This window comes from Diceros bicornis, chromosome 29 (genome assembly GCF_020826845.1).
Source record: "Diceros bicornis minor isolate mBicDic1 chromosome 29, mDicBic1.mat.cur, whole genome shotgun sequence".
NCBI classification, from domain to species: Eukaryota; Metazoa; Chordata; class Mammalia; order Perissodactyla; family Rhinocerotidae; genus Diceros; species Diceros bicornis.
In genome coordinates this window covers 22,615,783-22,638,713 of record NC_080768.1, presented here as the reverse complement: position 1 = coordinate 22,638,713, position 22,931 = coordinate 22,615,783, and the positions used below count along the sequence as shown (strand labels likewise).

At 35.4% G+C, this 22,931-nt stretch overlaps 1 protein-coding gene across 2 annotated transcripts in view; it reads right to left on the bottom strand.

Annotated features, from left to right (window-relative positions):
• Positions 1 to 306: 306 nt before the first annotated feature.
• The window catches only part of MSR1 (macrophage scavenger receptor 1), an 80,224-nt gene continuing 57,599 nt past the window's right edge, over positions 307 to 22,931 (bottom strand). Inside the window, exons 9-10 of one of the 2 annotated variants that reach the window (XM_058525096.1) lie at positions 12,763 to 12,951; positions 307 to 2,225 (exon numbers count right to left, since the gene is read on the bottom strand). In XM_058525096.1, coding sequence (XP_058381079.1) covers positions 2,092 to 2,225; positions 12,763 to 12,951 — 323 coding nt within the window. In that variant the 3' untranslated portion in view covers positions 307 to 2,091. The remainder of the gene's footprint in view (positions 2,226 to 12,762; positions 12,952 to 22,931) is intronic. The other variant, XM_058525095.1, reaches the window with a different exon arrangement.

The window sequence follows — 22,931 nt, the reverse complement described above, 5'->3', positions numbered from 1 at the left end:
CGTGAAAATTCCTCTTTCTCTCTCTTTCTTTCTCTGAACTCCTATGGATGCCTAGAGCTGGCTGTCTACACCGGGCAAGGCAAGTACGCCCAGGCAGCCTTGGAAATGCCCCCCTTATTGTGTTTTATGTTTTCAGTTTACAAGATCATTCCTTCACTAAATTAGACTAAGCTGATTCACACAACATTTCTCCCTCCCTAAACATCTGAGTAAATTAAAAGTTCTAGATACACAATAAACTTTCTAATTTACTAACACTATCACATTTTTAACCCTAATGAAGCTATGTTGTGTGGGAGTCTCAGAGTCACGTCCAAATGGAAAGGATACAGTCTAGAAAAGAGAGCAACTTCAAAATCATTCAGTTTCTTTACTTGTATTAATACCATCAAATGTGGAAGGGCTAGTAAATATCAGGGGTACTTGAAAATGAATAACTTCTGTCCTGTCTGTAATTCTTGTTGACATCTGGTCCTCACAAGCACCCTGAGTTAGGTAAGGCACATATGATCATTCCCATTTTATGTGCCAGGATTTGAGGATTAGAGGTTAAATGATTTCTCTAAATAACCTGCAGCCAGCGAGAGGCAGAGCCAGAACAGAAATATGGATCTTCCCCCTCTTGTACAGTCCACTGAGCACATCATATGACTTCCTACAAAAATTAGCTTTTCATGAAATGACAAAAATGAAATGCCTTGTTCGTGGAGAAAGCACTTGGCAAATAATAATGAATTGTTTAAGTTTTTAATCTCTGCAAGCAGAGCATAATCCACAGAGAATCTTATGCATTTATACTTTATCTTAATGTGATGATTTTTCTCATGTTAATGATTAAAAGATAACATTGTAATTCTATTTTTAAATGAAAAATACAACAAATGGTGTTCTAGCATTGGAAATGTTTCTTCATTGTCTCTATGTAAACGTAAGTCAAGTTTACAGGTAGAGATCTCCCCCAGTTACAATTTGAGCACACAGCCACTGGTAGGAAATTTTTACATGATATATTTGTTCCCTTAAATTTCTTCAGTCCCTTACTACCCGTGTAGAATGAAACTATTTTTAATTAGGAAGTCAATGTTAGAATTTGAATATTAAGATAAAAATAATTATCTAATATTACTATAGTCCCAAGAGCCTTTCTTTCCAATTAATTTGTTATCTCATTCCTTTAGCATAAGATGTTTAAAAGTATCACAAACCGACCTAACTTTTAATTCAAAATTTTCGGCATAAAATGAAGTGATGATTAGCAAATTTGCTATTCCTAGGATCACTCCCTTCCTTCCTTTCTTGCTTGCTTCCTTCCTTCCCTCCTTTCTTTTTTTTTTTTATTCTGAGCGCTCTCAGGTCATCGCATTTATCCCCTAACCGTTCTGGCAACTGACTTGAATATATGACATATTCGGTCTCTTAGTCAGCAGGCCCTAACTTCTCTAATGGGCCCTCATTCAGAATAAGAGCTGTGTTTTCACTTTATTCTACCATTGAACCTTTAGAGCGGGACAATTTTATGTAATTTAACAAAAGAAAATAAACGAGCAATTTATGTCATTAATTTTTCAATCTTTGTAAAGAAATGATATAAGCATAAAGCATCAACGATTTTTTTTAAAAAATTGAAATGTTTTACAGGTTTGATTGAACTTCTTAAGATGATTAACAAAGGTATTTCAGTCTTTTTTTCCTCCCTAACCTAAAATTACTCTAGGCATGTAAAATCAACCAAATAGATTACAAAGAAGACAAAAATGACAAAAATTGTAATCTTGTGGTGAAGATATTAATTGGAGTCAATGATTGAAATGTCTTTCCATGATCATTGGCTTTTGTAATCCAGAAGTCTTAAACTTCAACATTTTCATTTCAATATATAAGTTATTATGTTAGAAAATTCCATTTAAAAACCTAGAGAAGTTAAAATGGTTCAAATACAGACATATAGTAAGTATTCAATATGTTTATCCAGTGATTTTTAAATATTCCTTTTCCTTGGACAATATTCATTAAACTGATTTTAATGGAGCAAAGTCATAAAAATCATTTTGCAACGATTTCATAAATGTGAATGAAAATATGATATGTTCGTTATACAATGCAAGCCACTCCAGCATCTTCAGCATGTGAACAGACTCTCACACCCCATTGTCTAATTTTACACTGTTCGATAGATGATTCTCTCCCAAAACAAAATACTTCATTCAGCCATATTGGACCAGTACCTGCAAAAATCAGATACATCTGCATTAGTAAGTATAGTTTAGTGCTTATGTTTGAGTGGGACATAAATTTATTCACTAATTATGAATAATTAGTGAATTTCATTAATGGAAATTAATTCCATTAATTTATTCACTAATTTAACAAAAATGTGTTGATCATTATCTATATACAAATTCTGTGCTCTCCATTAAGATTCAAGAATGAATCCCCTGCCCTAGAAAACCTTATATTCTGTCAATGTGCAAACTACTAAAATACAAAGTAATGAGAGCTATAACGAAGGTACATATACAGTTCTACAAAATCATAGGTTAAAGGATGATGGGTTTTCTCTAAGGATTTAACATATTAGTTTTATTTTTAAACATAAAGAAGGAAATAAGGTCTAATAATAATGGATATACGCAATGACCCAGTGATCTAAGAGTATCTGCCTGAGGCGTGTCTGGAACATAAGATATCCTGGAGTTCTTGTCTTAGCTCCCAGTGTATTTCAGTTTACATGTGGCTGGCTTACCAAAAATATTATCTATTTTTAATTAAACTAAGACTAATACAATCAGCAAAGGGCTTACAAACTATTCTGCAAGAAGACTGTGGATTATTAATTGCAAGCACGAGCAAACAACAAGAAAAGGCAGAGCTAATACGTAATGCTCTTCCTCAGACGCACTAGAAGGAAAAACACCAGCTGAAGGAAAAACACCAGCTGTCCGGAGTGGGCTACCTATAATTAACTAAATAAACAAGCTTAACTTCAAGATAAGAAGGTTATTTTATCAATGCGTAAGAAAATAACTGCTTTATTTGAACAGAACTCATGGCAAGAAAAGATAACTTTAAAAATGAATGTTTGGAAAAAAGCTTTTCTGATATTCTCTGAAGATTTTCTAATGGTATCACATACAAAAGTTCTCCTTTCTGTTACACTTAAGACATTTGGTAACAGAGCCTTTGAAAACCTTCTAAATGAATGATTTTGTTGGGTTTTGTTAAACATATAATATTGCAAACATCCTAATGAGTTTTCAAGAGCATTTCATGCTATCAAAAAACTGATAATTTAGCAGCTAAATTTTAACAAACACCTTTGCAAAACTAGGGGATGGTAAATAAATATATTAATACTGTATGCATAATCAAAAATGCATTTTTTCCATTTGGATCAAAATGATGTTGTAAAGTTCTCCTTCAGTCACAAGAGCTATATAAAGCATATTTAGAAATAAATTCAACTTAAGAAACAGATATTTGTGTAGCTATAAAATAGCAAAAAAAAAGTTAAATGAAGACTTGTTTTTCTAAGAGGTGTATATAATGGCACATATAGTGACATTACTCTTACATTTTTCATGTATTTTGTGAGCTCAATAAATAAAAATTGACAATATGTACATGGTTAATAATGTACATAATTTGTATAGTAGTACGTTCATATAATATATGAATAAATTAGCAGATATTGGGGATTTTGTAATCAAAATGTGGGTGACACATGACCTAACCTTCAAAAATGGATAGAGGTTTTCCATCTATAAAAAAAAGTCATTCCAAGGGGCCCACCCAGTGGTGTAGCAGTTAAGTTTGTGCTCTCTGCTTCGGTGGCCCAAGGTTCTCTGGTTGGGATCCTGGGCACGGACCTACACACTGCTCATCAAGCCATGCTGAGGCAGCGTCCTGAATAGAACAACTAGAAGGATATATAACTATGACATACAACTATCTACTGGGGTTTTGGGGAGAAAAAAGCAAAAAAGGAGGAAGATTGGCAACAGATGTTAGCTCAGAGCCAATCTTTCTCAAAGAAAAAAAAATAACATAAATAAAAAAAAGTCATTTCATATGGTGGGGGCAGCATGAAAATGCTTGCCGTATTAGAACAGTTAACAGTCTCTCCTGGCATCTAAAACACAAAGTGTATTAATGAGGGGAAGAGGACTCCTTGGGAAGATTGGATAGAAAGCTGGGGCCATGCTTTATAAATTTTTGAATTTTATATTGTGAGTCACCAAACAAATGACTTCATCAGAACTACATTTTAGAATTGTATGTCTGGCAGAAATGTGGAAGTTGGATTGAAGAAGAAAAAATCTGTAAGCCAAAATGACAGTTAATAGCAGGTCTATATGGACATTATTTTGAAGACTCATATTTTTATTTACTCTTAGAATTAGACAAGAAACTTTGATTTCCATGTATCAAATAAATTGGTAATTCACTTAATTTTTAAATAATGTATGACTTCACTGGAAAAATGCAAGACAAAATTATATTTAGCTTTACATTATCAAGGTAATTAGGAACATTGTATTTTGCGTTTCCTATAATAGTAATTAAATCATTAGAATCCTAACAATGTTTCTATTAGAAAGGCAAAGGGTTTCCCGGACTGATCAATTACAAGAGCAGTAACCTGGAGAGCTCAAGTGTTTTTTGAAATGTTTATACAGTATTGGACCTTTTCGACTTGAAATTTTAAGGCAGATAAAAAGGAAAAGATTAGGGAGAATATGATCTCAAAATTGGAAACCTTGCCAGGAACACTTTTTGGTTCCCAAATTGCTCTGACTGGGTATAGCACTCTCCCTTTTGTGTTTGTGAGTGTTTCTGTGTGTGAGCATGTTTGCATTATGAGGAGTTCTTTTTAAATATATCAAGTCTATACAAACTTTTTGGAAGCCCCAAAGGGCTACTCAAAAATATAGGCGAGGGGCTGGCCCAGTGGAATAGTGGTTAAGTTTGCGTGCTCCACTTCAGTGGCCCAGAGTTCACCAGTTTGAATCCCGGGCATGGACATACACACTGCTCATGAAGCCATACTGTGGCAGCGTCCCACATACAAAATAGAGGAAGATGGGCACAGATGTTATCTCAGGGCCAATCTTCTTCACCAAAAAATAAATATATATTTGTATATATATACACACACACACATAGGCAGATAATAATAAACACACAAATAGTAAAACTACTCTCATGGTAACATGAAAGGGAGCCAAAACAGTGGGACATTTACAAATTGTATTTATTACATTTATGGACATTTATAAATTGTATAAATAAACACAAGCAAAACTTTTGCGGAAAGCTGTGGCTCTGTCATAACTGGGAGTGTAAAGCTCCATGGCCTCTGTAGCCAGGGTGCTGGGATGCAAACACTCTACAATTTGTAGATCTAGTCACTGGATTTAGATCTCAGCAGTGCAGAATTTTTACAATCCAGGGAAAGAGAATGAAGAATGAGAATCCTCCCAATGGCTGCAGCTCTAGTAGGGCCATCCCCACAGGGGCAGCACAAGATAGATATTATTTAGTCAATTAATGTGCTGACATGTGAGCACAAGTGTTTAGAAACCACAGTATAGGAATTCATGAATGTTAGAATACCAAAGCTGTAGCAACCATAATGAATATTTAAGCCCAATCTTTGAAGAATTTACTATGTGGCTGGAAACATTCAAAGTACTTTTGATCTGTTATCTCATTGACTCTTCAAACAATCTTAAAAAGTTAAGTGCTTTTATAATGCCATTTACAGTTGAGGAAAGTGAAAATCAGAGAGAGTAACTTTGGCCAAGGTCACGTAGCGAATGCGGGATGGAGCGGACATTTCCACCCTGTGTCTGCCTACAGCCAGTGCCTTTAATCAACGATTTACTGCAATCCTCTGCATTGGTAGATTCAGCAATTCAACGACTCTGTTTTGAGTGCCTACATGAGTGAACAAAATCAGAATCCATTCCCTCTTGGAGTGACCTCACGGTGAGAGCATATGTTTTACATAAATGGAGCAATTGAGGTCACATATGTAATTAGGGACAGACCTGATATTTATGTCTAGAACCCCTAGCTACTAGTCCAGTGCTTTTCCCACCAGGAAAACATGGGTGTGATAAATGTATTGTGCCCTTAAGTCACTCTGGTCTTTTGCTATGTGGAAAAGATTGACACAGTGAATATGGTAGGTCTTCACGTATGATTTTTAAAATTTACTTCGTATAATAACCTTGTGAAATAATGGCAATTATCTCCATTTCATAGGTAAATAAATTGAGACTCAGAAAGGATGTATGACTTTCTCAAAATAACAGAGAAGAGAGCCAAGCCACAAAACATGATGACATTTCAAAGTTGGTGCTATTCACTGACTACATAGAAGCCCAATAGAGTTATAAAAATAATTTTCAAAGATTTGTTTTTTATTTTTATATGAATATATTCAGAACTATTGAGCCTAAGGGGAAAATTTATTTAATACTCATTTCCCATCTCCTTCCAAATTGTTTTCTGCATTAAAAATTAATGCAAAGGTAGCATAAAATTCATAAAATTTCATCTTCATGTAAACCTCAAAGATTAAAAAACAAATTTGTTTTTATTTCTGTGGGTAATAACTGTTACTCAAGGATTTTGGGTGTTGCTGCTGTCATTGTTATTCTTTGCCTCTGAACTATTCTTTCTACTAGAGGAAACTTATGCAAAATTGATGTCTATATTTTAGATATGTTTATTTTCTAATCCTGTCAACTTATCATCTTTCTATCTACCTAACCATTTATATACATCTACAATTTCCTTTACAATTTGAGGGCTGTAGGGAGGACAAATTGACCAATTTTGTGTTTCCAAAAGCGGACAATGATAACTGTATTGTCCGTGGCTTCTGGAATTTTATGAGCTTGCTTTGTGATGCTTGAGAGTATGCTTGACAGATGATACCATTTCCTCTTAATCTCTCTTAAAAAAAAGACAGATATTGGGGCCGGCCCCGTGGCTTAGCAGTTAAGTGCTCGTGCTCCGCTACTGGCAGCCTGGGTTCCGATCCGGACGCGCACCAGCATACCGCTTGTCTGGCCATGCTGAGGCGGCGTCCTGCATACAGCAACTAGAAGGATGTGCACCTATGACATACAACTATCTACTGGGGCTTTGGGGAGAAAAAGTGAAAAAAAAGGAGGAGGATTGGCAATAGATGTTAGCTCAGGGCCAGTCTTCCTCGGCAAAAAGAGGAAGATTAGCACGATGTTAGCTCAGGGCTGATCTTCCTCACAAAAAAAAAAAAAAAAGACAGATATTGATATTTCTTTGAGAGATTTGAGTTTCTTTAATTTGATCTTCAGTAACCCACCACTTTTATGAAAAAAAAAGGTAATCATATTTTATACATTAGCCAGATATATAGTAATGTGATGAAATTTGAGACTAGCCGCTGAATGATAAGTGGGTAAGCAAAAATCACTAATGGTTAAAAGTCTCTGAATGAATTTTAATAAAATCCAGTTATGACTGGCTGACATGAATTAGTATCAGTGTTAACACTTCTAGTTGGGAAATGCTTTGTCAACAGCTTCTCCATTGAGAAGAACATTGTTTTGGGGGGATCAGAGTTGAAAATGGAATGGGAATCAGAGTAGAGAATGGGTAAACTTAGACAATAGTTCTGGATTCTAGTTTTATGGTTCTGGAGAAGCCACTTATTTTCCCTGTTTTATCATATATGCAGAAGAAAGGGGTGGGACTAAAATAGCTCTAAGATTTCGTTGAGACAATTCTAAGACTCTGAAGAAGCAAGCTCTTTAGAAATGAAGTTCTTAAGGAAAAAGAACTTAGGACATCCTGTCTAGTGGAAAGAGACGGGTGAAGGCATGAATCTTGGCCCCTCCCATAAAACCACCGCAACAGCTATGTAAATTCAGCCAAGTTTTGTGACAGTTCTGTCAGCTTTCATTATTTTCTCTATGAAAATTGGGGCTATATTTATTTTTCACAGGTACTGTGAGCACTAAATGAGATCATGTGGTAAGCACTTGATAAACAATATTACCCTATACTTAATATTGTCTTTGTTACCGTAAGTAACAAAACAGATATGTTAAGAACTCTATATAGACTCTATATCAGATTCCACAATATCCAACATTTAAACATCTACATTTTAAGACTTTCAGTGTGCAGGGAGCAGTATGTAAGAATTTGAGTTTTGACCCATTGATTTATTTTATTTATCTTTGGGATTATTTTAACTCTCACTCACTAAAGAATAGTTCAGAGGTGCAGTTATGTTTTTGATCTTCAGTTTATTTTTGTATTTTTAGAACGTTGATTATGGAATGTGAAAGGGGTAATGAATAAAAGATGGCCTTTATGTTGAGAATTTTCTTTTGTTTCTGCTTACAGGTTTGGAGCTTCAGCACAAACTCCTGTAAACTTAGAAGAAGATGGGCTAGCTGCTCTGGGTCCAGCTCTTACTCCCTGCATCAGCAAACAGGCTCAGATACACCTGGAACAAATTCCCAGAGTACCACCATTGTGCGGCAAAGCTCATCCAAGTTTGCTACAGGGAGACCATGACAAGAGATTGGAAAGCCTGCACAGGGGGAGAAGTGACTTACTCCCCCTTCCCTGCCCTGAGCAATGACAAGCACCAGTGCTTCCTTAATTTAACCTTTTTGTCTACTCAGGAAAAAGAAAGAACACTCCACTTTATGCAAAAGACGCAACCTAATGAAAGAACGCATTTAAAGGAGCGTGCTTTAAGCTTTATTGCTATAAATCATTTTGCTTGCAGCTGCAAAGCTAATTGTTCTTAAAGCTAACAAGGATTATCTCTGGTAAGCCAGGTTTGCTATTTTAAAACCAGAAGAAAGAAAAACAGAAGGGGAAACTGTGTCCAGAAAATTGTATGATTTCTTTAATGGGGGAATTACATGAGGGGGATGAATTTAAACTTTTTTCTTCTTGTTTCAATTTTGGTAATACCATACAATATAGTGTTAATCTGATTATTCTTACTTTCCTAAGAGAATGACAAATAAAACTCTAAGGAATCTTTCTCCTTCTCTCCTCTACCCCTCCACTCATATTTCTAAGTTTCCTTTTCTATCTCTATTCTGCATTCAAAATTGCTTTTTCTTTTCCTCCTGAGTGAAACCATAAATTTAAGGTGGAGGAGTAGAAAAATAAGGAGGAGTTTAAACAGCTTTACATAAAAAGGTTGTTTGCGGTGTCTAATCTAAAATCAGCTTACAATGTAAGCTTGTTTCTTAAAATACAATGTACAGTGAAGCAGATCATGAAATTCGTTTCTCAGATTCTTTTTCTTCAGAACAAATAACCTCAGTTCTATTATTTCTCCCAGCTCATTGTGCTGTATTATTTTAAAATTCTCATAGTCATTCTTCAATTGTTTGGGACTGAACTCTACCCAGAGAGCTGAAACAAGGGCTGGGTCTGTCTTGAGTGGAGTGAGGAGACTAGATCTCCCACATAGCACGCTTCTTCAGTCACACGTTTGTGCAACAGAAAATCACAATCAACTTATGACCCTTGGGACATCACTGACGTCACTATGCAATATCATTCTGATCTGACTCTTCTACCTTTCAAGGAGGATGGCAAATAAACTTGGAATATACAGTTGGTGGTGTTGTGAACAGTGACCTCTGACACTATTGAGCAATACTATGAGTTAGACTTCGGTGTGGGCACTTTCTATACACCAGCTCATTTAAGATTCAAAATAAATCTGCTGGGTTGGTGTTATTATTTTCATTATATTGGAAAGGAAATTAAAACTCTGAGACATAAGTATCAGAGCTAAGGTTTCAACTCGTATCTCAGTTATAAAACTCTTAGTCTTTCCAATTTACTTCAGTAGACACTTGAAAATGTGAAAGGAAAAACAAAATATGGACACACCTTGTTTTATTATAATAAAGCTCTAGTATAACTCTAGACTCACCAACTATCATAAATACACAGCCTCACTAAAAATGGACACTCATCTACGGAAGTAGTCAGTTATCTGAAGAAAACTTGAGAGAAATTGTCTCCACAGGGCCAAATAAATAATTTCACATGAGACTGAACTCTATTGTTTCATTACTTATTTAAATAGAAAACATTTCCTTGCCAGTATTTCAGATTAATTATTTCCTTCGTTTCTTACCAGTACTTTAGACCAGAAATCCTTAGAGATATAAGCAGGAAAGAATAAAAGCTGTGAGGGGAAAAGAATATTTTACTTGTGAGACGAGGCTTTAAAGTTAATGCAATCTTAAGACACAGTCGTCATCTATGTTTGGAACGTCAAGGGAAAAACAGCTTTGAAGTCTAGGGCAAGGCTTCATATTCAAAGAAGAAATCTTGTTCGCTTTCCTACCACAAATTGTATTTTTCCAAACCTTACTAGTTTCCCTGAATTAAGGTACAGATACTACCGCTATTGCTCTAAATTTGTTCATCTCTTTGTAACAGATTAAAGGTTTACTTCAAGATATAAGAGATTAATAAACTACTGGGTTTGTTTCTTAAAGATACAAAGCTAAATGCAGAGTTGTCAACTCTTTGGATAATCTAAGCTATAAAATAACTCATCTTGACGAAAGGTATTTTAGTATATTTTTCTCTTTTTGGATTGAGCTATTCAGCTAGTCCATGTGAATTAAATTATCCGAACATTGGCAAACTATATTTCATTTTGTCAACAAAGGCGATCCTGAGAATCTAAAGCATCTACATGCTGTTATCTCTGAAACTGAAAAATTTCAGGTAATAATAATAATAATAATAAGGATTATATGTCTTCTGTTAGAATGGCAGCTATCCACTTCTCATATAACCTAACGGTCATCCAAAATGTTTTATACAATTATGTATTTAAATATATGGTCTTTCATGCTATGGATCATACTTACTGTAGAAATGGACTCTCTCCCCATACAACATTGTGAAAACTCAGATTGGCAGCTTAGTTTTGCTAAAAGATTGACTGATTCATTTGATTCTCTAGTGACCAAGAGTTGGGGGATTTTTTCTTTCCCCTTTCCTTGGGGAAAAAAAAATCTAACTTATTGACGTGTAAAACATTTCACTTTAGGAGGTAAATTTTACAGGTGCAAGAATGATTTTAGTCTCGCACTTTTCAACCTGCGGAAAAAGTTCTAAAGTGTAGTAGAGAGGGAACATTTGGAAATTCCAAAGGTCTATTTGGTTGTGGCAAATTATGAATATTATTTCTATTTCCTTTGTTTCTTCTATTCAAACCTTTAAGGCACAAGTTAAAAACCGGTGGCCGGGGCTGAACCTGGGTGCAGAAATTCTCAACATCACCACTATCTTTTCTTGTCTAGCCTCTTCATGAAATTAAATTATCTTTCTGGCCTCTGAAGAGTTTAGAACCTGGACCCCTGCTTAAATTCATGTCTCAAGTCTGAATTCTTTTAGGTAAAGGAATAAACGATGTAATTGTGACCTGTTATTAATAGTATTCAGGTGTTCAGCACAATGCCTGGAATATAGTTATTACTCAATAAATTGTAGCGTAATATCACTTAATATCTTTTATGAATTTAAGAAGTTATCTTATCTTGTTCTAGTCTTTTGATACAATGATTTGACACAACTCCCTATTTAATCATATAGATAAAATAGCAGCATTAACAGTTAATTTTATCTCTATAATTTTGCATACAATTTCTTTGTGCCCATATCTATCCAGAATAACACTTATGAAATCAAGAGGGTCAAATCTCTTTTTTGGTCAACGTCAACTTCAGAGAAACCAATTATTTATTTATCAGATTTGGACAGTAGAATAAGTAAATAGGAAATGCTGACTTTAAAATTCTAGTTTATGTATATATGGCTACTTCTAAAAAATCTCTTTGTCATTCAGAATTGAAGCCCCTGTATACATTTAATTATACAATAAAACTCTTTATAAGGTGCCAATGTAGAAAAAAATAATGAGACAGTAAAAATGTCACGGGGAAGGCATTCAAATATTTTGTCTTCTGCAAATTTTCTTCCTAGCTCTTTTAATACATTCATAGAACAGGTTACTGCGTCATCCAGGTGAAAATACACATGCAGCAAAAGAATTAGTCAATGTTTTATCAACCTCAAGTAGAGGGGAAAGTAACCTTTCTCTTCCTTTCTTTCCCGTCATGCTCCTTAAGGGAGGACAAGTCATAGCAGGAGGTATAGAGAGCCTGTGGAATTGCTTCCTTCTCTCTCGTGGCTTTTCACTGTCTTTTCAGAACACAGGAGCTCCATCATGGACTAAACATATACCTCATTCTGTGGGACATGACTAGGAGGTAAACGCAGAAGGTGGCACCCTTGTCTCCAGTTCCACAGGAGAGAGAATATGAGCCAGCGCCTGGAATGGCTCAGATGCCCACAAGACCCAGACAGGGAAACGGAGCTTCCCAGGATGTCACGCTGTGTCTATAATGCACCTTCCCCCACTTCTCTTGTTCTGCTCTACCAATCACTCTATTTTCCTCTCTGTTAGTATTCTCCCACTAACCAATTGAGTCTAAACGAAATGCAAACCTTAATGGCGTGGGAGGGCATACGTCATTTGTTTTTAACATCCCTTTCTTTCCATTTCTACCTTCTAGGAAAGGCCATTGAAAAAACCCTACATAGAATTCTTCCTCCTATCCCGTATGTTCCTGTCTCTACTTGATTCTACATATTAGAGAATGCCTACGTTTCATTTTTTAAGAAAGAACATTTTCTTTAAATTACCTTGTCCAAAATAAGCTCCCTTATACACATTTCGAACACTTTGGTATCCCAAACTCCTACAGATGACCTGTCCAACGCGCAGTTCCCAGCGATCGTCACAAATTGTACCCCACTGGCCATCATGAAAAATCTCCACTCGGCCCTCCTGAGGGCTGCTACCACCAACCAGTCGAACTGTACTAGATGGAGCTGTAACAAAAACAAACAGGGGTTAATTATATATATATAATACATATATATAGAGTTTTATAATGCTTTTTAAAAAGCATTTTAGCACAGTTTTCCAGTAAGCTCAACTACTAGAATAAATATTAAACTTTCTAGCACCACCTATTGGTAAAGAGTTTAATGGCAAACATTGCATTAGTCAAAGCTAAGGAGTAAAATGTATTCTCTCTGATTTAACATTCATATAAGTTACATATGCCAGCCTTGGCGGTGTAGTGGTTAAGATTTGGCACTCTCACCACTGCGGCCTGGGTTCCTTTTCAATCAGGGTACCACACTCCCTGTCTGTTGGTTGTCCTACTGTGGTGGCTGTGTGTTGCTGTGATGCTGAAAGCTATGATCACTGGTATTTTAAATACCAACAGGGTCACCCATGGTGGACAGGTTTCAGCAGAGCTTCCAGACTAAGACAGACTAGGAAGAAGGACCTGGCCACCCACTTCTGAAAAGGTGAGAGGATGGCACAAAAAGAAAGGATAGGTTTTCGTTCTGCTGTACACAGGGTCACTAGGGGTTGGAATGGACTCCACGACACTCGCAATAAAGTTACATATATGAGAACACTTGAAAGACTGTGTTCCAATAACTTTAAAATTCAACAGCTACAAGTTTGCTAATGTTATATAGATTTTTCATACTATTTAGAAAAATTTATAACAAAATGATTCATTATTTTCTTGACAAACTAACACACAAACTGGAACACACAATCCAGTGACTTTCAATGATATAGAAGGTTGAGATGAAGATATGTTATATCATAAGCACAAAAATAGATGACCAAACATCCTATCTTTTACCAAGAGAAACAAGATAGCTAGAGTGACAACATTCATTTAGAAATAGCATGGGTATTCCTTGTTATAAGACCCCTGGATTTTGTCCCAATAATGAGACAAAAATCAGACAATTTTTGTGTATTTTGAGAAATCACTAAAGCAGTAAACTTTGTGGAGAAATATACTATGTTTATAATTATAAAAGTAATTTTTTTTCTGCGATGTCTAAGTAATCAAAATTGCCATATACAGGATAAATTTTTATAAAATCTTGATCATATGCAGAGATTTACACAAATATAGAATGGCTCTTTCCTATTTTTAAAAATTAACATTACAAAAACAATTCACTTGGAATATTAATATTTCTTTAAAGAGCCTGTACTAGTATTTGTTTAAAAATCATTTGACTGAAGAACAGAATGAAAGACAGAGACAGAAAATATTTTTTAAAATTTAGTTAGTGCTAAATGAAACAACAATATTCTCTAATAATCATAAAGCCAATGAATAAATACAGTTCTATTTAAATATATCTTTTCCAATATAAGTTTGAGAAACATTGTACTATAAAAAAGCAAGATATAATTATCACAACAAAAATATCTCTCTAATATGAAAATGGAACTTTAGGGAATAGGGTTTCACAGCTCAATTACTTGAAGAAATATTCAGTAACTTTTTTTTCCCTAATTGGAGTAAATTTTGTTGAAACAGTAATCCAATAACATGTAAAGAAAATCAAGCATTTTCTATAATAAAACTGACTGAGCCACTTGGAGACATAAAAAGCTAACATGTTAATATGTAGTATTACAATTATAATTATTTTCTTGATTCTTCCAAAATATAATTCAATGCTAAACACTGAATTAATGTAATCATGCCCAAGTGCATAAGTCATCCCTCACTTAATGAACATGAGTTAAAAACATTTTATGAAGGAAAATAATTTGGTATTACAGTATTCAAACTTTCAATTACCAAATAAAATACCTAGGTGACCCAGTCATTCACTGTAATTGCCTAAGAAAATAGGAAAGGATAATCAAGGAATGGATTGTGTAAAGTCTTAAAATATTAGAATTATGTAGCATTAACTAGTGTCACTTCCAAATGTTTATTTTTATAGAAGTCAAATATATTCAAGCATAACATATTTATCATGATGTTATAACAAAACAGACACCATATTCAAACACTTGGTTATATGAGCTTGATTGTCTTATTGCCCAAATAAGTGTAGGAAAGTGTTCTCACTGTGCATTCTTCACCTCTTACCCCTCCCAAAATGTCATTCAAGAGCCTTGCTTGTCCTGGAGCAGTGGTGCTCAAACGTTAGTGTGTGTCTTAGTCAGCTTGTGCTGCTATAACAAAATACCATAGACTGAGTGGCTTAAACAACAGACATTTATTTCTCACAGTTCTAGAGGCTGGGAAGTCCAAGATCAAGGTGCCAGCAGATTCAGTGTCTGGTATGGACAGCTTCATGGCTGGTAGACAGTTGCCTTCTCCCTGTGTGCTCACACGGCCTTTCCTCAGCATATGCCGGTGGAAAGGGAGAGAGAGAACATGCTCTCTGATCTCTTCTAATAAGGGTACTACTCCCCTCATGAGGACCCCACCCTCAGGACCTCATCCAAACCTAATTACCTCCCAAAGAGCACACCTCCAAATACCAGCACATTGCTGTTTAGGGCTTGAACATACAAATTTGGGGAGGGGGCACACAATTCAATCCATAGCAGTCTGCACTGAAATCACAGATTGTTGGTTCTACACCCAGAGTTTCTGGTTCAGTAGGTACAAGAATTTGTACCATTAACAAGTTCCCAGCTGATGCTGATGCTTTTATACAATCTTTTGGCCTCATTTATTCCAAAAAGAATGGCTGCGGATTTCTTCCATATCCCCTATGTTTGTGGGACTTTGAGGGGGAGTTAGTCCCTCTATTTGAATTCTTTAAGGCCCAAAAGTTTGGGCATGCCTATGCCTATCACCTAAATATTTTCAATTCTAAATCAGCTATTGACAGGTGACCACACTTTGCTGATCTTTGACCATCTGAACCAATATAGAGGGAAGAGACAGGTCAACAGACTCATTCAAGTGGCGGCATCACGCATTCACTTCTGTTTGGGTGATGGAGAAAAGTTCATTTTGTCGTTTTGAACAGCCTCAATGATAGCATTTTCTCTATAAGACTGCAGGTCAGAAATTTCTCTAAACTTAGCCAACTCATTATATGGATGTAGATAATGCCCATGGTTTCTTTGGCATCAAGTTAACATGTTTAGTCAGATAGATTTTCATCCACTGTAGAATTTTTGTCTTGTACCTAAAGATCAGAAGAGAGTAATATTTGTATATATTTTTTCTGGGTAGCAGTCTTAATTTTCTTCTTAACTTTAATAATGTAGACTTTTTCCAGATTCAAATCAGATAAACACAGATAAATATTAACTATGTGCCCACTGAATGGTTCTCTGTATTAGTTCTTACATTGCCATTGGCTAAAAACAGAAACACAAACCAAAATGGAAATGATAATATATGTTAAGGACCACAGGATTCTCTGTGGAACCCGGGGATAAGATTATATTTAGGCATCTGAAACAGCTGAACCAAGACTCGGATCTGCTCAGAACTCTTCTCTCCAACTTTTATCCAAGAGTCTCTGTAAGTCGCTTCATTCTTCTCTTTTGTTGCGAGCTGGGTATCTTTGTTCCCCAATCGACATGACAGAACACGTCTGTTAACACCTCCTAAGTTTATATTTTACAGTCTCTTTCTCAATGGTAGTTCTAAAATACCTGGGGAATTCCTCCCATGGCTTAGTTTGGGCCAGATGTCCATTTATGGACTAAATAGTTTGGCCCAAAGACAGTGTCTCTTGCAATAACTTAGCATTCCTGGAGGAAGGGTGGGGAGGCATTTCCTTGTTGAAGGTGAGTTTTGAGTAAAGACATTAAGTCCAGTCCATAAAACACATTTTAATAATCTTGGTGCATTTATGAATATTAGTTATATATATGTTCAATCGTGTGTTCTTTTTCATATCTGTGACTGTAGAGTGTAACTGAAATTAAAAATCCAGTTGTCAGATAATCCGGATTTTTGTTCTGCCTCTGATACTGTTTATGCGACCTTAATAAACAATTTAAGCTCTCTAGAACCAAATTTTCCAACTGTTAAAAAGAGAAAATGATATTTTCTCTCAGTTAAATGCATCTAAACACAATTTCTCTGTGCCAGCATTTTCCTCAGTTACAGGAATTATTTGAATAAAACGCATATCCTGCCTTCAAGAATCATGTATTTTTTTAGGTTATTGTGAAGGTTCAAGAAATAGTTCATTCTTAAAATGGGGTACAAACATGAAGTTTTTATTCTTATAAGTTTTGAAAATTTTGAGGTTTACATTTTGTGATGAAAGCTTTAGAATGAATATATTATCTGTGATATTAATCACCTTGTTCACTAAATTTTTTTTTGCTAATTCGCTATTTAATGCTTATCCTTCTCAAAGAGCAGTTTGTAACCAACCAGGATAAGCTTCTGCAGGTAGACAAAACCTACCCATGGTTTAAGATGTAGGTTTATTTGACCTTTGTTATTTCCAATCATGATATTATGAAGAGACCCTTGTAGACCAGTAATGAGTAGACTGTGGCCTGTGGGCCAATTCCAGCCAGCTGCCTGTTTTGTAAACAGTTTTAGTGGAATGCAGATTAGTTTACATATTGTCTAGGGCTGCTTTCAGGCTACAACAGCGGAGGTGAATAGTGTGACACAGACCTTCTGACAAGCAAACCCAAAATATTTACTCTCTGGCCCTGTACAAAAAAAGCTCGCCAACACCTGGTATAGTTGAAAACGCAGTAGGCTAGAATGATAGAGGATTTCGGTAGGTACCGCTGCCAAGTGACCCCTGGAACAAATAAGGTCACAATTAATCTCTGCTTACCTCTCTAGTCTAACCCTTTTAGAATCTCTCTGCCCCTGCACTCCTTCTCTTTTTACTTCAGTTGTATAATTACTCACATTTCCCAAATGATCCTCATTCTCCTTTATTTCTGGGGCTTTGGTCTCTGTCTGGAATGCTTCCTTAATCCCCTGCACCCTCCTGTCCCACACACAGACACCTCCCATTCCTCCACCCTCAATCCCTGCTTTTGGATAGGTTTCCCTCTTCAAGCTCCCATAGCACCACTGACATACCAAAGCATGTAAACTAGTTTATTTCTCCACTAGACTGAGATGCCTAGAGTCATCTTTTCAGCACTTGACAGAATGCAAGTTTTCACTTAGTAGTCACTTGAAGAGTTATAGTACGAATGAATGAATGAATGAATGAGAATAGTGAGCTCTCCTTGATAAGCGAACTGCATAACCTGAGTGGATTAAATTGGTAAATGCTTAAAAAATCAAACAATAGAAGACACAGAATTTAGTATTTTACAAGTCTCTAGAGAGAATATAGTTTCTATATGTAGAAGCAGTAAGAGAAATGGTGAAGGAAAGATTGATTTAACTAAGGTAAACGTGAGTCCTATTATGGGAAAAAACTACATGGTTGTCTACCGAGAGCCCTCCAAGGTGGGAGGGTCTGGTGGGAGGGGTCTGATGAGGAGCCTTACACATTCCAAAACCTCATTTTGTAGGTTTAGCGAATTTCTTTCTTAGTGACAGACTAATGTTAAACAGAATCTTGGGACTAAATGTCAATTCAATTTACAACGAGAAATGTAATTGCCTCAAAAGCTGGAATATTTTGTATCTGCTTGACAAGGCCATTTTCTCTCCGTGGGCAATCTGCACAGGAAGTCAAATCACAATCAGTGAATTATTCGTTCAATTAATTTATTAATTTACAATGAGACATGGCAGTGAGATTTTGCCTCTGGGACTGGCCAATGCTCTGTGGTTAACACATTTTTCTTTATATATGCTAATACATTCAATCCGGTTAGGTGATTTGACATATCTCTGCTCTGATTCATTGCAGTTTAACTTTCTAAAGGCAATCTTATTACTTCCTAGGTCTGGAGGGAAGAGTATAGTACTGATAATTTCTATATATTTTTAAAAGTCTGTGTATAAAATAAAAAAAAAAAAGTAAAACAATTCTTACACAAATAGCTCATTCATATTTTTATGACCATAAGATACCAAAAGAAAAATAAATAATAGAGCAGATAATGCACAAAAGGTTTTGTAATCTAATCTGAGGAAATAACTCCAAATATAGTAAAAGTTAACAAATTCTGTGGTCATTTTTGTTTTGTTTGTTGAAGGCTTATTTTTAAAGGAGGAAGTAAAAGAGAAATACGTTAAATATCTCAGAATAGAAGAATAGCTAAATTAGTTATAGTATAATATTAGATGGATAGTTTTAGAGGCATTAAACATAACTGTAAAAGGATCATGTAGAAAATGGAAAAAAATGATGATAAAATAATAAGTGACTATATTAAGACTAAAATTTTATTTCAATTATGCAAAAAAATTTGATATATAAAAAGACTGGAAGGAAACATCCAAGCGTATTGACAGTGATTTTGTATATGGGACAGAAATTGGATATAGAATCTTTTTATTTTCTATAACTATATTATTTTAAAAACTAAGATTAATTTAATTAATAAATGGTGGCTGGATATTCACTAATGTCCTTACTGTTGTAAAGGGTCTATGACTCAAAAAAAGCTGAAATTCATAAAATTGAGGGGAAAGAACAAGATCAGAATGAGAGATATGGTATAATACCATTTATATAAAATAACACACAAAACAATACCACCTATTGTTTTTGCATACATACACACGTAGCAAATGTATAAATGGAGAGAAACATATAAACTCCACGATGAAAGTTGACCCTGGAAAAGTGAGGGAGGCAGGCATAAACGAAGCTTCGGCTGTATTAGTTAACATTATATTTCTTAAAAAACAAACACCTGTCATCAGTATGGTAAAATGTCAATGTTTCTAAGAGCCAGGTGATGTGTATGGACTATTTATTAGCTATCTGTCATAAATGTTCTTCCTTCTTTTGTTTATATTTGAAATATATTCTATCTAAAGAAGAAAACATGTTCACAGTGATGTTGCTGGAGCCATACATGAGCCCTAAATAAATTATAGAAGTGCTTCATATACATCTTTCCTTAAAAGTTAGGAAAAGGATAATATGAATCTACTGACCTCTATTAGACAAAATTCTGATCTGAAAAGAGAAGTCAGGAAGCATGTGAAATCTGGGGGCTTCTTTGCATGGGTCCGTCACTGCTACTGTAGTAGAAGTAAATGTTTTCTTTTTTGTATCATTTATTGGAATTAGGATTTAGGGTTAAATTTATTACAGTGGTAATTATTATATTTGAGTTCCAAATGTAAAAAAGAAATTAAAAAAAACATCTGGTTGCAAGTTGACCTGGAAGTCCTTGCAATATGGCAAAATTCCTTAGAAAGGGAATTGATTTTTTAATTTAAGATAATTAGCTTAATAAGGTATTTAGCTATCAAAGGCACAATCGGGAGGTATTTAGCTATGAAAGGCATAATTGGATATCAGATGTTTGGAGAAAGAGGTTAAACTTCTCTGGAAAAAAACGTGTAACGGATTTTGACTCTTACTCTGGAAGTCAAGGGAGACAAGTATTTTGGAAATCCTGAGACAAGGTAAAGAGGAGAAAACAGAGAGAGAGAGAATTTCAGTGGAGAGGGAGTGTGCGAAAGTATTCTGATGGCAGGAGAGAGATTGAGGAGAATGGCCAGGGAGGAAAATTTGGTGTCTAAGTTAGCTGGGAATTTCAACGCAGTGAAGTCTATGGTTCAACTTTAAGTTGTAAACTCTTCTGCTCACATGTTCCTGTTATGCAGAAATCTTTAGTAAAATTCTCTCAGATCCCCAGGCGGAGCTAGGGCACTTCCTCAACTGAAGGGAGAAATGTAGTGCTCATTGTTGGAATGAGTGAAGTAGAGAGAAAGTACCAGCCAAAGATGCCTCGGTATATTAATTTCCTAGGGGTCCTCCAACAAATGATCACAAATTGTGTGGCTTAAAACAACAGAAATTTATTCTATCACAGTTCTAGAGGCCAGAAGTCTGAAATCAATATGTCAGCAGGGCCATGCTTCCTTTGAAGGCTCTAGGGAGAAATCCCTCCTTGCCTTTTCCTAGCTTATAATGACCCCTGGCAATTCTTGGCATTCCTTGGCTCGTAACTGCATCACTCCAGTCTCTGCCTTCGTCTTCACATGGTCATCTTCATTGTGTCTCTCTGTGTCCTCCTCTTCTTATAAAAATGCCAGTCATTAGCTTTAGGGCCCACCTGAATCCAATATGACCTCCTCTTCTCTTAATTACACCTGCAAAGACTCTGCTTCCAAATAGGGTCACACTTGAGGTTTCAGATGGACATGAATTTTTAGAAACACTATTAAACCCACTATCACAGAAGTGGCAGGGATTTGAATGAAGAGACATGGAGGAATATAATTTTTCTGTATTTTCATCAAACTATTTTAGATAGGAGACACTGGAATTGCCTTAGAATATGAAGTTGGTGCTCAACCAACTTTAATTCAATGTTAAAGGACAAACTGACCTCCAAGATTTGAGGACTGCAAAATAGCTGAGCAGTAGATATTTTGGTTACACTGAAATTCATTAGCAAAGTCAATCATGATTATACTGAACACCCAGAGTTCAACTGCTGAATAACTAAACATTGAAAATCTGTTGCTTCAAAATAAACTGTACTGGGCTGGCGCCATGTCTTAGTGGTTAAGTGTGCGCGCTCCGCTACTGGCGGCCCCGGGTTGGGATCAGGGCGTGCACTGACGCACCGCTTCTCCAGCCGTGCTGAGGCAGCGTCCCACATACAGCAACTAGAAGGATGTGCAACTATGACATACAACTATCTACTGGGGCTTTGGGAAAAAAAAAAAAAGGAAGAGGATTGGCATAGATGTTAGCTCAGAGCGGGTCTTCCTCAGCAAAAAGAGGAGGATTAGCATGGATGTTAGCTCAGGGCTGATCTTCCTCACAAAAAAAAAATAATAATAATAAACTGTACTAAACTCAGATGATGCTGAGTAAATCTAACTTAATTATGAGTAAGAGTAAATTACTTCAATGTATGAAAATCAAAGAGTAGAAGAAGGCTATTATTTCCTATAGTTTGTCAGTTTTGGAATTGAATCATCAGACAGGACTTTAAAATACTCCTGCTAAAAGAAGTGGTAAATATTTAAGATGTAACAAGAACTTGGTGTTTAAAAAATATATCTTCCTAGTTGTACAAATCCCCACAGGGATGTGATGATTAATAAGTTTATGTGGAGAAAAAACAAACAAAAGTGAACAGTTGAGTGAGAGAAGAAAAGCAGAGCATGGTTGTTAGTGTAAGTTCTCTTCAGAGGATCACGAGCTATAATGTTGCTTCTACCACTGGATTATCAAATTGCCAATTAAATAAACATGTCTGCGTTTCAAAGAGCATGTTGTTTTCTTCACAGAACCGTGTTCATATTTTGGGATTTTGTTATCATTTTACATCAATCTTGTTATTATTTAATACTTCATTTCTAAGTGAGTCTTAGTTTCTGTAATGACTTAGGAGGACTTTTAAAAATTTATAAAGGGGAATTTTATTTACCTATTTATAGAGTAGTTAAAATGTAACATTTTGCTCTTTACTTAAAACTCTAGGGCATAAAAATAATCAAGTCATCCTTCAAGATACTGAACAGAGCTAATTTAGAAAACTCACATCATAAAATAGCATAAGTTACGTTATCATTCTTTCTGATTTCTGAAAACATAGGCCTCAGCCAACCTCACAAATGTCCTCATATCGCTCTTTATAAGCTGTTGAGACATTGATAAGTGATCTAATCTCTTTGACCCTTCATTTGCCCATTTTTAAAACAAATACAATAACACGTACCTCTTAGGATTGAGGGTTCAAATATGATAATATGTGAAAAAATATATTTTAAACTAAAAACTACTATGTAAGTGGTAGTGATAGAATTATTAATTATATTTCATTCTGAAATTTATTCTAGGAACCTGTGAAATCATAGACTGTAGGGGATTTGAGCTGTGAATTATGGAGAAAAATGTCCCAAATTTGGCCCACTAAATTTTAA